At 35.1% G+C, this 13,077-nt stretch overlaps 2 protein-coding genes across 2 annotated transcripts in view; both read left to right on the forward strand.

Moving 5' to 3' along the window:
• Positions 1-356: 356 nt before the first annotated feature.
• LOC116514742 (dehydrogenase/reductase SDR family member on chromosome X-like) overlaps positions 357-13,077 on the forward strand; it is a 127,917-nt gene continuing 115,196 nt past the window's right edge. Inside the window, 1 exon segment of the mRNA XM_032226425.1 lies at positions 357-613. Within this exon segment, the coding sequence (XP_032082316.1) occupies positions 502-613 (112 nt within the window). The 5' untranslated portion in view covers positions 357-501.
• On the forward strand, positions 530-8,223 carry ZBED1 (zinc finger BED-type containing 1). The gene is made up of 2 exons (XM_032226424.1): positions 530-613; positions 6,007-8,223. Exon 2 carries the CDS (start codon positions 6,061-6,063, stop codon positions 8,146-8,148), a length of 2,088 nt encoding a protein of 695 aa, XP_032082315.1. The 5' UTR covers positions 530-613; positions 6,007-6,060; the 3' UTR covers positions 8,149-8,223.

Here is a 13,077-nt window from a genome sequence, read left to right on the forward strand (position 1 = left end):
AACATATTTATGTCACTTTTAATTCAGAAAGGTAGTCCCAGATACCTTTCAACATACTACGATCCACTACTATATCTTATTCCAATTTTACACTGAATCAATCCTGAAAGAAACGCAGGGACAGGATTAGACCGCCGATTATTGCTACGACCGCTGAAATTATAGGACTCCGTTTAAAAATACTCTGTCTGCCTAACAGTTCCAAGGATGAAAGGACGCAGCTTCTCTCGAAACGCCGCGACAAGCGGGCGATAGGGAAAAACCATACACGAAAGGATGAGAATACCGATCACCAGCGCACATGCTCAGAAAGGACCCGATCGCCCCATTAAGAGGAGGCGGACGGAATCCTCTTCCGCTGGGTGTGGCTACCTAGTAGGCTTCTGGCCGAGTTGTTCCGACTCCGCGGCTCCCCTGGTGGGTTGGCAACTGGCTCTTCACTGATCCAAGGGAGAGAAGGGGATCCCAAGGCGACCCCAGCGTCAGCGGGGCCTGGCAGCCATGTCGCTATTGTCCCTGCTAATGCCGACCCTTTGGGTCTATTTTATCGGCTTTCGCGTAGCCCTGGAGCAGCTGTTTCGACGCCTCTTTCCGCTCTCCGTTTCCAAAGCAGGTTAGTAGATTGCACGACGGAGCTGGAGCAACGGGCGCTAAAGATTCTTCTCAACACCGTCACTTTGCTTTTCGGCATCAGTTGGGCTTTTATTGGATAACGAAAAGTGCAGGGGGCAAGGATTTATAAACAAGAAATGGCAGTTGAAACTTCCTATTTCTTAGTTTCTGTGCTGGAAGAGTTGGGAGGAGGTCACGCACGAAGAGATTGTTTAAAGTTACTCGTCAGAATAAATCCTAGCAAACTAGAAAAATGAAAATGCTGTAATATAAGGGATTTAAGTCGGAACGTAACTTCCTTGCTAGTGCAGATAGAACTGAACCCGTAGTTTCATTTTGATAGCAATATTTTGCAGTAAACAATAGTTACATTTTGCACAAAAACTTTTCAAGTAAAACGCCACTTACAATAGTCTAAATAAGGCACACCTAAACTGCTCTTGATCTGCACAACTGCAGTTAATTGATGTAATTGTCTTTGTTTAGACCTACAGTATTCTATGGTTGAGATCAGTAATTTTACCCATCTACAATATAGCTTAAACTGGTTTACCTGTGAATACACCTAATCACCTTCTACTGAATGATCAAGCTTCTTTTGGTTGTAGATTGTCATAATCTATTCAGTGTAAACTTTTTTTCTTTAACTTCTTTGGAACCCTAGAGTTTCAGGACCTTAGAAAAATCTGTAGGTAAATGATTTGTATCCTACTTGCATAGGGAAAGTGTATCCTGGACACCAGACTTTATCATGATTTATGTTATGTGAATAGACACTACACTAGATTATAGAGTAAATTTTTAGATTTTATTTAAATTAATATGTAGAGTCCAGATTCACAGGTTGACTGAAATGTGTTGAGTGTATATGTCACTAATGGTCTAGGCCATGGGTGTCAAACTTGATTGTGATACGTCACATGACATTGTGATGTTTTTTGTCTTTGTGGAGCCAGGGTGGGCGTGGTTTGCACATGATGCATCTTTTGACACTCCTGGATTCTAGGCCATACCTGTAGATTATTTCATTTTCATTAAAAAGTATTTTGGTAATATATTTATATTGCATTTAATCTAAATATGTCATATCTAACATTTAATTTCAACATGTAACTTAGAAAGCTTTATAAAATTTATCCTTATTTTATCTTGAATGCATAATTATCTTAGTATATTGAGAAGATAAACTGAGAACAAATTTTGATACTGTTGTTTTGTAATCCCTGGGACTATGGTATATGAAATTATTGAATGCCATGATTTCTATCTTCACTGGATTTGAAAACTAAAAGCAAAAAATTGCATCCATTCGGGCTATAGAATTTTGTTGAAGGCAAGCACCTGTGCATTATGTGATTATACTGGCTTAATTACCCTTTACCAGGACATTTTAAAAACTATTACTGCTCTGTCTTTTTCCATCTTTCAAAGTTAGCCACTAAGATGGGAAACATTATTTCTCTTGATTCCAAATTGTTGACAAACAGTAAAAGATTTACTAAGAAAGAACCAGAACCTTTACAAATGAGAAAAAAACAACAGTGGCATCGCTTTGTTTCCAAGGCGACAAAGGAGAAAACTCACCTGATGTGGGAAAGCAGCAAATAAAATTGTCCCTTTTCAGTAGTTCTATCCACAATGTCTTACAGTCTCTTGCTTAGGTAACTATCTATTTTTTGGACTATAAGATGTACCTTTTTGTCTCCCCAAATGAGGTGAAAATGTCTGTGTATCTTAAAGACCAAATATTGCTGAAGCACTGCCCACCCACCGGCCTATTTTTGGCCTCTGCATACCCCATTTTCAGGCCTTTTGGGGGGGCATTTTTGAGGCTCAAAAAAAGCCTGAAAAATGGCCTGAAAAAAGCTTCAAAAACTGGCTGAAAAAAGCCTCAAAAACTGGCTGAAAAAAGCCTCAAAAAGGGGCAGAAAAAAGGCTGGAAAATGGGTAGAAAAAAGGCTAGTAAAGGGCTGAACCCCCCCCCCCCAAGAGCTGAAAATGCAGTACATGGAGGCCAAAAACCTTTTTTTGTTTGTTTTCCTCTTCTAAATTTAGGTGTGTTTTGTAGTCAGGGGTGTCTTATAATCCGAAAAATACAGGTAATCAGATCAGTTCAGTTTTCACTCTTCTTCCTGAATGTGCAATATCTGAAAGGCTATAATTTGATAGAATTAAAATTATAAATATAAGTTTCAATTTATTTGTTCTTATTCTAAATTCTGCCTTCAAATTTCAAATTTTGCCAGCTATTTTATTGTCTCCTTTCTCTTGGTTTTAGGACTCTGTTCCAAGAGAAAACTCTGCTAGTTATTCAGAATTACAGAACATTAACTATTTTGCAACATCCCATTCTTATATGTTGCTTAAAAGTTATGAGAAAATATAATGTCACTCTATTACATTTAGGAAAATGGCTATTGCATTTATGAAAATGCTTAGCTTTGAACTTAAAAATAAATTGATTCCATAACTTGACTGTGTGTTTTTGATTTTATTAGGGAAGATGAGGAAATTTTAACCTAATTTAAAAAGAAAAAAAGAATACGCATTGAACCTTCATTTTCTTATTGGAGAAAGCCAAAAGATAGTCCTTATTACCCAATCAGGAACTTGTTGAGGTTGTAGGGCACAAAGGATCTAATGGAGATCCTTTGTGCCCTTAATGTCCATATACTTTACAATATTCATTTATTAAGAGTAGCATTGTGTACTCATTTATTATTACTCTATTAGTTACCTGTCAGGTAAATTTTGTCAACCGAAATGCTACTGACAACTTGTTTGGAAATGCTGTATTAGTTCCATTTATCAAGTAGTTTATGAAGTGCCAGCTGTGATGCTGGTTATAACTTCTAAAAAAGAAAAATAAAACATCTGTTTTCCTCTTTTGATTCATATATCAGAGCAGAGTAATTACAAGTGCCCAGGAGGAATATTTATAATAGTAATGGCCTCATTATTAGCTGTAAATGTGTCATTTGTGAGAAGTCTTTAAGATACCTTGACAGTGAGAGTGAATCTCTTGAGCTAGAAAATCTAAGTAGTGCATTTTTTCCTGTCTCTTGAGCTATATTTTTCGACAATGGTAAATGAGTGATAAAATAACTTGCATATTTAAGAAGTCTGGGTATTTGTGCAAAATGATTTGCCATATTTAGTAAAAAAAAATTGAGTACAAACAATCTTTACACGTATACATATTTACACATAAACATATTTATTGCCTAACACATAGACTTTCCTTTTTATAAACAATAACTTTAAACTTTAAATCCATAGATTTTAACTTTATAGCAATAGCACTTGGCACACTTCATAGTGCTTTACAGCCCCCTGTAAGTGGTTTAGAGAGCCAGCATGTTGCTCCCAACAATCTGGGTCCTCATTTTCTGACCTTGGAAGGATGGAAGGCTGAGTTGTTAGAATTGAACAGTGAGCAGTGAATTAGCCTGCAGTACTCCATTCTAACCACTTCAACACCTCTGCTCTTTTTGTGGTGTGTGCTTCTGTATGTTATTTATTGATAGAAATATAAACATTTATGGAAAATGCACAGTTACTAGTTATGTAAATGATAATAAGCTGCCCAAAACTAATTAGGGAATGAGATTGCCACGTATACACTGTAAACTAAGCACTTTGCATTATAGTTAGTCCTTGACTTACAACAGTTCAAAGTTACAACAGCACTGAAAAAAGTGATATGACCATTTTTCACACCTATGACTGTTGCAGCATTCCCATGGTCACATGATTTACATTCATGACAATTGGTTCATTTTCATGTTTATGACAGTTGCAGTGTTCTGGAGTTATGTGATCATCTTTTATGGCCTTCTGACAGGCAAAGTCAATGGGGAAGCCATATTCAATGAACAACCGTTCATTTAACAAATATGGCAAGAAAAGTCGTAAAGTAGGGAAAAACTCATTTAACAAATTTCTCACTTAGCAACTTAAATTCTGGGTTCGATTGTGGTTGTAAGTTGAGGACTACCTGTGTACAATTTATTTCAGATGAATTTATTACAATTTAAAATAAAGGCTAAACATAACTTTTAGCAATCTCTTGGGATATGCCTTGCAATTCTCATGAAAATAATAAAAGTGATTTCTAATTATCATACTCAACTTGTTTTTCAACTATTAAATCTAGTTTATAGCTCTTCAGCTCTTAGATTTTGTAGTAGTCTCCCCATCTGACTGTAATGAGATTCAGTCCAGTTTAGCCTTTTTGAGATCACCTATCACTGGTTGATCCATCTTCTATGATGTTAATTTGTGATATAGTGCTTCAAAGACTTTTGGGGAGAACTTGTGAACATTCAGAGGAATTCTTAAAATTTCTGTTTAAACCTCTTGCTTGTAGAATTTTAACCATCTTGTTTATTCATATGTGCATTAAATAAAGCAAACAGTTCAAAATTACTACTAGCCACAGAGACCAGTTTACACATTTGGACATATTGAGGCGACTTTATAAAACTGAATTTCTGAAAGCATCACAATAAATACAGCACAACTCAAATTTCTAATAAACCTCTCAGTTAACACAAGGCATTTAAGTTAGATTCTAGATGAACATTCAACAAATGGGCTTCCAAATTCTGTTCATTAAAATGCTGTTAGCTTCTATGTCATATTGTTGTGAAATATTAAAAAATATAATAGAGCTATTCAAGCATATTCATAATAATACCCAGAAAAATACATCCATGCTTACGACAATTGGAAAAACTCAAGAAGGGAAAAATAAATTTCATAAATTCTCAGTTTATCAAAAGCTTCCTTGCTCATTGCCTTAAGCAGTACAATGTGTTTAGGATCACACATTTCACTTACCATGGTGAGTATTTCTTATGGTCAGTGTGATCTGCCCCTAATACACTCTTACTCATGGTACAGGGGGGAAAGGCCGTTATTTCTGGAGTTATTATCTATAGAAGCTTTCTTGAACCTGGACAGCAAACTATTCTTGAAGTCATGGATTCCTGATATGCAGAGATTGATCAGAGATGAACATTTATTTAGTGTTGAAGAGATTGGATAACATTTTGTTGTATCCTTGGATGCATCAGAGTTGTGTAATGACCTCTTCTCTCTATATTTAAATTTAAACATGCAATCGAGGCTATTGCACTTATTCTATTTCTGTGCATGTGAGCCTCCCAAAATTATACCTTGAGGTAAATTGTCCAGAGGGCAGTTAAATTTGGTCCAATGTTTTGTCATGAACTCTGATTAACTATTACTCATAAAACATGTAGAAATAGTATTGCGTGTATTCAGTTTTCAAAGTGGAATGTTCAAAGAGGAACATTCCAATGTTGTTATTAATTTTGTACAGTTGAACAAACCAGTCCTCATGTTATGTTTATCTGCTGCCTTTATCAGGTGCTCATTAATGAGTGAAGAATCAAAAGGGGTTGGGACAGTGGCTAAGAAGCAATGGAGAATAAAACTTTGGAAACTTCCCCATCAGACCTAAAGTTAGTGGCCCACCCAAGAGCAAAGAGTAAAGTATGGAAGTACTTTGGCTTTGATACCAATGCAGAGGGATGTATATTACAATGGAAGAAAATCTACTGCCGCATTTGTATGGCACAGATTGCATATTCAGGAAATACATCCAATCTCTCTTACCATCTTGAAAAGAATCATCCAGATGAATTTTGTGAATTTGTGAAAAGCAACACTGAGCAAATGAGAGAGGCTTTTGCAACTGCATTTTCAAAACTGAAGCCTGAATCATCTCAGCAGGTTGTTCAGGACAACTTAATTATGAAAACAAGTCACAATTATGAGAATAAAAAGCATCAAGAGCTGACCTCAGCAGTGATTAGTTTAATTTGTGAAGGGTTACATCCTCCATCTATTGTCGATGAACCCACATTTAAGAGTCTCTTAAGAACAGCTGATCCCAGGTATGAACTTCCTTGCAGAAAGTACTTCTGCACGAAAGGAATTCCTGAAAAATATGTTGCTGTTAGAGAGGTTGTGTTAAAAGAATTGACAGACATTCCATGGTGTGGTATATCAACTGATATATGGAGCAGTCATACTCAGAATAGATCCTATGTAACATTGTCTGTTCATTTTCTTAGAACTGGTTCCTCTGGCAGCTTGGCTATTAATTCTCGTTGCCTAAAAACATTTGAAGTACCAGAGGAAAACACTGCAGAGACAATTACAAGAGTCCTGTATGAGATATTCATTGAATGGGAAATTAATACCAAAGTTTTTGGGGCTACAACAGACAATGGGAAAGATGTAGTGAAAGCTTGCTCTCTTTTGGACATCTCAGTACAGATGCCATGCTTAGGTCACACTTTCAATGTGGGTATACAGCAAGCTTTTCAGCTTCCTAAATTGAGTAGTGCTCTATCTAGATGTCGAAAACTGGTGGAATATTTTCAGCAGTCTGCAGTAGCCATGTATATGTTGAGTGAGAAGCAGCAACAGCAGAATAGTTTGCATTGCATGCTTGTGAGTGATCGTGTTTCCTGGTGGGGCAGCACACTTGCCATGCTGCAACGTCTTAAAGAGCAACAGTTTGTTATTGCTGCAGTACTTGTGGAAGATAGCAATAATCACCACCTGATGCTGGAAGCTAATGAATGGAATACAATTGAAGGGCTGGTGGATTTGCTTCAGCCATTCAAGCAGGTAGCTGAGATGATATCTTCTTCCAAATACCCAAGAATAAGCATGATGAAACCTCTTCTTCACATGCTGTTAAATACAACATTAAGTATAAAAGAAAATGACTTAAAAGAAATAAGCATGGCAAAGGAGGTGATTGCCAAGGAACTATCAACAACATACCAGCATAACCCTGAGATAGACATGTTTCTCAATGTTGCAACTTTCTTAGATCCAAGATACAAGAAATTGCCCTTTCTTTCGACTTTTGAAAAACAACAGGTTGAGAACAGAGTGCTGGAGGAAGCAAAAAGTATCCTGGAAAAAATAAAAGACAATACTTCGAGGCCTGAAGAAAAAATGTTTGTAGTGTCAGAAGAGCCACCAGTGAAAAAAGCGGCAATTGCTTTCACGCCTCCTCCTACTAGTGCTATTAATAATATGCTCGCAGAAATCTTTTGCCAGACGGGGAGTGTTGAAGATCAAGAGGAGTGGCACGCTCAGGTAATTGAGGAACTGAGCAATTTCAAGTCACAGAAAGTCCTTGGGCTCAGTGAAGATCCCCTCAAGTGGTGGTCTGATAGACTTGCTTTGTTTCCTGTTTTGCCAAAGGTGCTTCAGAAATACTGGTGCATTGTAGCTACAAGGATCTTTCCAGAGCGTCTTTTTAGTTCTTCAGCCAATGTTGTTAGTGCTAAAAGAAATCAGCTAGCTCCAGCTCACGTGGATGAGCAGGTTTTTCTGTATGAGAACACTCATAGTGGATCTGAAGCTGAACCTGATGAAGAGGATGAAGGAGAGTGGGGATTGGAACAGGATCATATGATTAATTCAAGTAACACAGCAAATGGGAGCAGCACCGTTTTAAATATGCGGGATAATGGCCTCATATAGAAGCAATAGACTTTCAGACAAAAGGTCTTAACTTACACCCCCCCACCCCCCAAAAAAAACTATTTTAAAAATGTACATATTGAACAACTTCAACATGGATAGGTTTTGTATGTGGAATATGTGTGAGAGTCTGGATCATGGTTGTGATTTGTGATTCAAGAAGACAAACTGGCATAAAAGTTATAAGTATAGAGTCAGTAAAAGCTACAGATATATTTTATCATTGATTTAGAAATAGGATGTATAAATAGTAATTTATAAACAGTTGGTTGGTCACCTACTATACAATCCCTTTAAACAATATTTTCAGCAAATATATGACTTAAAGTCAACATGCAAAATGTTTTTGATGTAGAATTTTTGATTTTTAAAAGTTTTGATTTAAGTGTTCACACATTTAAATATTTAAAGCTTTTTATAGGCCAAATTATCAGAGATTGATTATGTGAAGGATTTAATGTTTAATAGACAAGTGTTATTTCTGACAACCAGATTATTTCTTTGTTGTTAAGTGTCCTGAAATAGAAGTGTTAGGATTTTTATGTTTATTTGGTTATAGTGAAATCTTGGCACATGTACTGGGTATATTATGCTACAATGCAACTGTAGGAACCTGTTTTCTGATGTAATTGAATTTTAATATTCTTTTCAGGAGCTCCATATTGTGTTTGTGGTAAGGAATAATGATAGAACATTGTTGTCATCTGTACTAAATGTAATCTTTCCAAAATTCATATCACAGCAAAAGATATTAAGATTGCTCTATCAGCAAATGAATATGAGGTTGAATTATATCACCATATTGTTACAAGTCATTAGTTTTGTATCTTGTACTATTACCAAGCAATCATTTGCAAAGCTTAGGAGTGCTTTTTCATTTGTAACTTCAAGAAAACTTCTGTATATAAAATGGCATCATGTTTCTAGGCACCATACCAGATATATCACTTTGATATATCTGCTTTGCTAATTTATTCCATAAATTCTAAACTTCTGTTGCATGGGAACATCTGTGCCAAATGGTAATAGTTCTTATTATGTCATACCTGACATGAAATTTACCAGCTTCTACTACTAGCTTCTAGTTCAATATCTTGGCATCTCATGTCACTCAAATCTGTAGATTTTTTCTTATAAATGTTAAAATCAATATTTTAGACAGTGGTGAGTTCTGGATCCAGTTGCAACTGGTATGGTGCAACTGGGCCCGGTGTCCTCCACATAACGCACGCAGTGCACGTGCATGCACCCTTACCTACTACGATGCTCCGTGATGCCTCTGTGACTCTCCAGCTGCTTGGTGGAGTGTCGTGCAGGTACCGTGTGCTCTGTGCATGTGTGCGGAAGCGCCTAAGAGCTCAAATACAGGTGAGGGTGGGTGGGTGCACCCTCCGGAGCACCATACCGGAACGGTATCCGGTGCTCCTAGCAGGCACCAATATGTCCGTACCAGAGTGTACCGCCTGCAACCAACCACTGGTTTTAGACATTTGTACAGTGCTTCAGATACTTTTCTTTGTGAAATTTATGAGATTTGCAGCCAACCTGTGATTATGCCCAGTAATAGAAGGAAAGAAACAAATGTGAAGATACGTCTGCACATATTAGAATACATCTAACATCTATTTATCTTATATTTCATTAAAATGAACGGGACACATTAAAAAAAAGATTATAATTGGAAAAGCAAATTTTATAGTGTAAAATAAGTTACACAGTCACAGTATTAGTAGCTAGTAGCATCTTTAGATATCAGGTGAAACATATAACTTTCAATTGTTCAATAATCTTATCATTCTAAATTCTACATGTGGATATAGATTTTTCATACAATATTTTCTGCATAAATCTAGTCTTTAAAAGGTTATCGCATTTCAAAAATTCCAACTGTAATTGGAGAAATGAAAGAAAAATTGTCAAAATACAAAATGTATTTTTGAATATTATGAGCCTTTATATTTCTATTTAATTATGATATAAATTGTAATATTTAGTCAATTGTACTAAAGTATACTATTCTTGTCTTTCCATTTCTATTATGTAATTTTTTAACCATACTTCATTTTAATAAACATTTTGAAGTAAAAATCATGAAATGTTTTCCTAAAATTTTAACGGAATAGAATATCTTTTCACCAATGTCCAATTCATAATAAGTTGTCTTTGAGGCATGATTTTGGGGACACACTATCATTTTATAGAAGTACTTAGTCTATTCCTCTGAATGCTGCCTCAAAATAAATTTCTTATGTACAAATTTGACTACTTGTGTTACAATAAAAAAACAAATTGTCAGTATCAGAAATTTTGAAAAAAGCCAACAAAAGGTGGGATGAACCCAAAATATTTTCTTTAATAATGATAATGCGCACTGAATTGTAATTGCTGAAGCATAGGAAACAGTTTTTTTTTTTATTTTGCTGTGTTAAACTGGACAACCGTAAGATTTTCTGTTCATTTGTTGAAGTTCATGTTCACATCTTAATACCTGCCCAACTACGAAGGGAATCAGATCTCTGGATTCAAAAAGTCCTTATATCTTCATAGTCAGTTAGAAAGTACTTTAACATTGAATTTTTAAGGAAATGCTATAGGAGTTTAGCCTTTTTCTATAACAAAAACACTTATTACTTCACTTATTACTTTATATTCACAATTAATAGAAGCAATACAAAGAGAATATATTGAATATAAAATCAGAATATAAAAATAATTAAGACAAATCTAAAAAGTGCAGATTGGTTATATAGACATTGATACCATTAATAAGATCTCCACTTTTGCTTTCATTTTCATCTTATTCACTTCCTTCTGTCCCATCTCCTGCATTAAGCCATAGTGTGCTTATATACTTGTAATACAAGCTAAAATTTAATATATGTGATAGCTCTGAATACACGAAAGCTTAAGCTGTAATAAAGTATTAATCTATGGAGCTGAAAGACTCATTGTTGCTTTTTGGTTTTTCAGTTATTTAAAATGAATTTTAAGAGGGACTCATGGTCATGGACATTACCCACTTAAAATCCCAACATTTTTTTTTTTGTTTCAGAGTAAAATAAGGCTTGCACAAATGTTTTTAGCATTCATATATTTGGTGGATCTTCCTGCATTGTGTGTTTCAGAGTTAGCCTTGGTGTCAATGGTGATAAAATATACATTGGAAATTGTGTGCTGATCTAGATCATCTCTGACAGATAAGAAATGAAGCTACAGAAAACATGCCACACTCTGATTATTGGCTAAATATTGGGCCATGTGTAAACGTTACATCTAATTACGAGAAATCTCTTGTACCTCTTTACAACTGTGGCATGTGTTATACCTGCATCTGTGAGCCTAGCTGATCTTTAGATTGGCAGATACAATATTTAGATTTGTGTCACAAATATGGAAAAATAAATGGATGGTAAGACTATGCATTTTACCCTCCCTCCCTCCCTTCCCCTGTCTTTAGCATTCTTATATGGTAGATACAATATAATTTCAACTTCAGAGTATTCTCTACAATCCTGCAGAGCAAAGAACATTCCAACATGTCTTATATTCAAATACATTTTATGCTGATTGTTACTAAGGCATATGTTGCTTATACAACTTCTGTATTGATTATTTACTTGCTGTTAAGGACCAGAGAGAGTAAATTATTTGCAAAATTTTCCCTTTTTGCCTGCAACACATGCAATATATCCAGTGGAATAGATAGACGATAATATGACAGGAAAATAGGTGTTGATCTTTACTAAGTCTGTTAATACAGCAGTATTTATGTTTCCATGCTGCCTGATTTATTAGACTTTAGATGACTCAACAGCCTCTGTTCTAGTCTAAAACCACAGTAAATTGATGTCTTTCATCTTTTAACAAAAAGTGAAATGGGCTTAATTTTCAAAGGAAGGGTGTGTGGTAATAGATCCCTTGATCTCTTTATGTTCAAAAAAACACACAAAACATTTTCACACAAACAGGATTTGAAGTTTTACATATACAAACTCAAGTCTATTAAAAAATTTAGATGGCTTTCTTATTGCTATAATAATTTAGGCTTTTTTAAATGTTCTCATCAAGGCACTTTATAGGGAAGTTCTGGGGTGTTTTGTTCATTTGTTTTCCTTGTATGTCAAAAACTGGCAATCTTGTACCTTGATCTTCAGATCCTTCCTGCTTTTGTCCAATGTAATACATTTCATCTTTTTCAATATAGAAGAGGTTGCTCTCATTCAATATTAAATTATCCTTTGCTTCTGTTTGTTTTTTCAGTCTTGTTTCATCCTTCTCTTCAAAGATTATTGTAAAATGCAACTGATTCTTCAGTAAGATCAGATTTTTTTTTTCAAGTGTTCAATACATTTCATAATTTTAAGGCAAATAGCAGGATGACAAAATCTGTCAGTTTGAATAATTTTTTTTCTAAATGTAGGTTCTTTTTAAAGAAAAATGTATATGTACCTTGTTATCTGCACTATTTCTAAAAAAACTTTTTGAAATAAAATAATATTTTTTATCAGAGCAATTCCAATGATCAATAGAATACAAATAAAGAATATCAATCTATCGATCTATCCACCCATCTCATGGTTTGAGGCAACTGAGAAATTTATAGTGTGAAGCTGCTTATAGTCATCCTTCTGAAAGTGGCAGTGTATATTCTCTGTAATCTCTAGGATTTTATGCGAAATTGGGAAATAACAAAACGAAGGAAGAAGGAAATGGCAAATGAGATCCATACATGAATTCATCAACTGGGCTCAAGGGATTCTTTACTTTCTAAATTGAAATTAGTATCATTTATACTCCATTGTTGATATGAGGCAGTCTTGTGAGGACTGCTTATTTATTTGTGCTTTCTTTCTTAGATAATCTCCTAAAAACTTGGGATAAATATGCTTTCAACATTTCCAAAATTTTAATTGGTTAATTGGTCACTTA

The sequence above is a fragment of the Thamnophis elegans genome, chromosome 11 (assembly GCF_009769535.1).
Source record: "Thamnophis elegans isolate rThaEle1 chromosome 11, rThaEle1.pri, whole genome shotgun sequence".
NCBI lineage: Eukaryota > Metazoa > Chordata > Lepidosauria > Squamata > Colubridae > Thamnophis > Thamnophis elegans.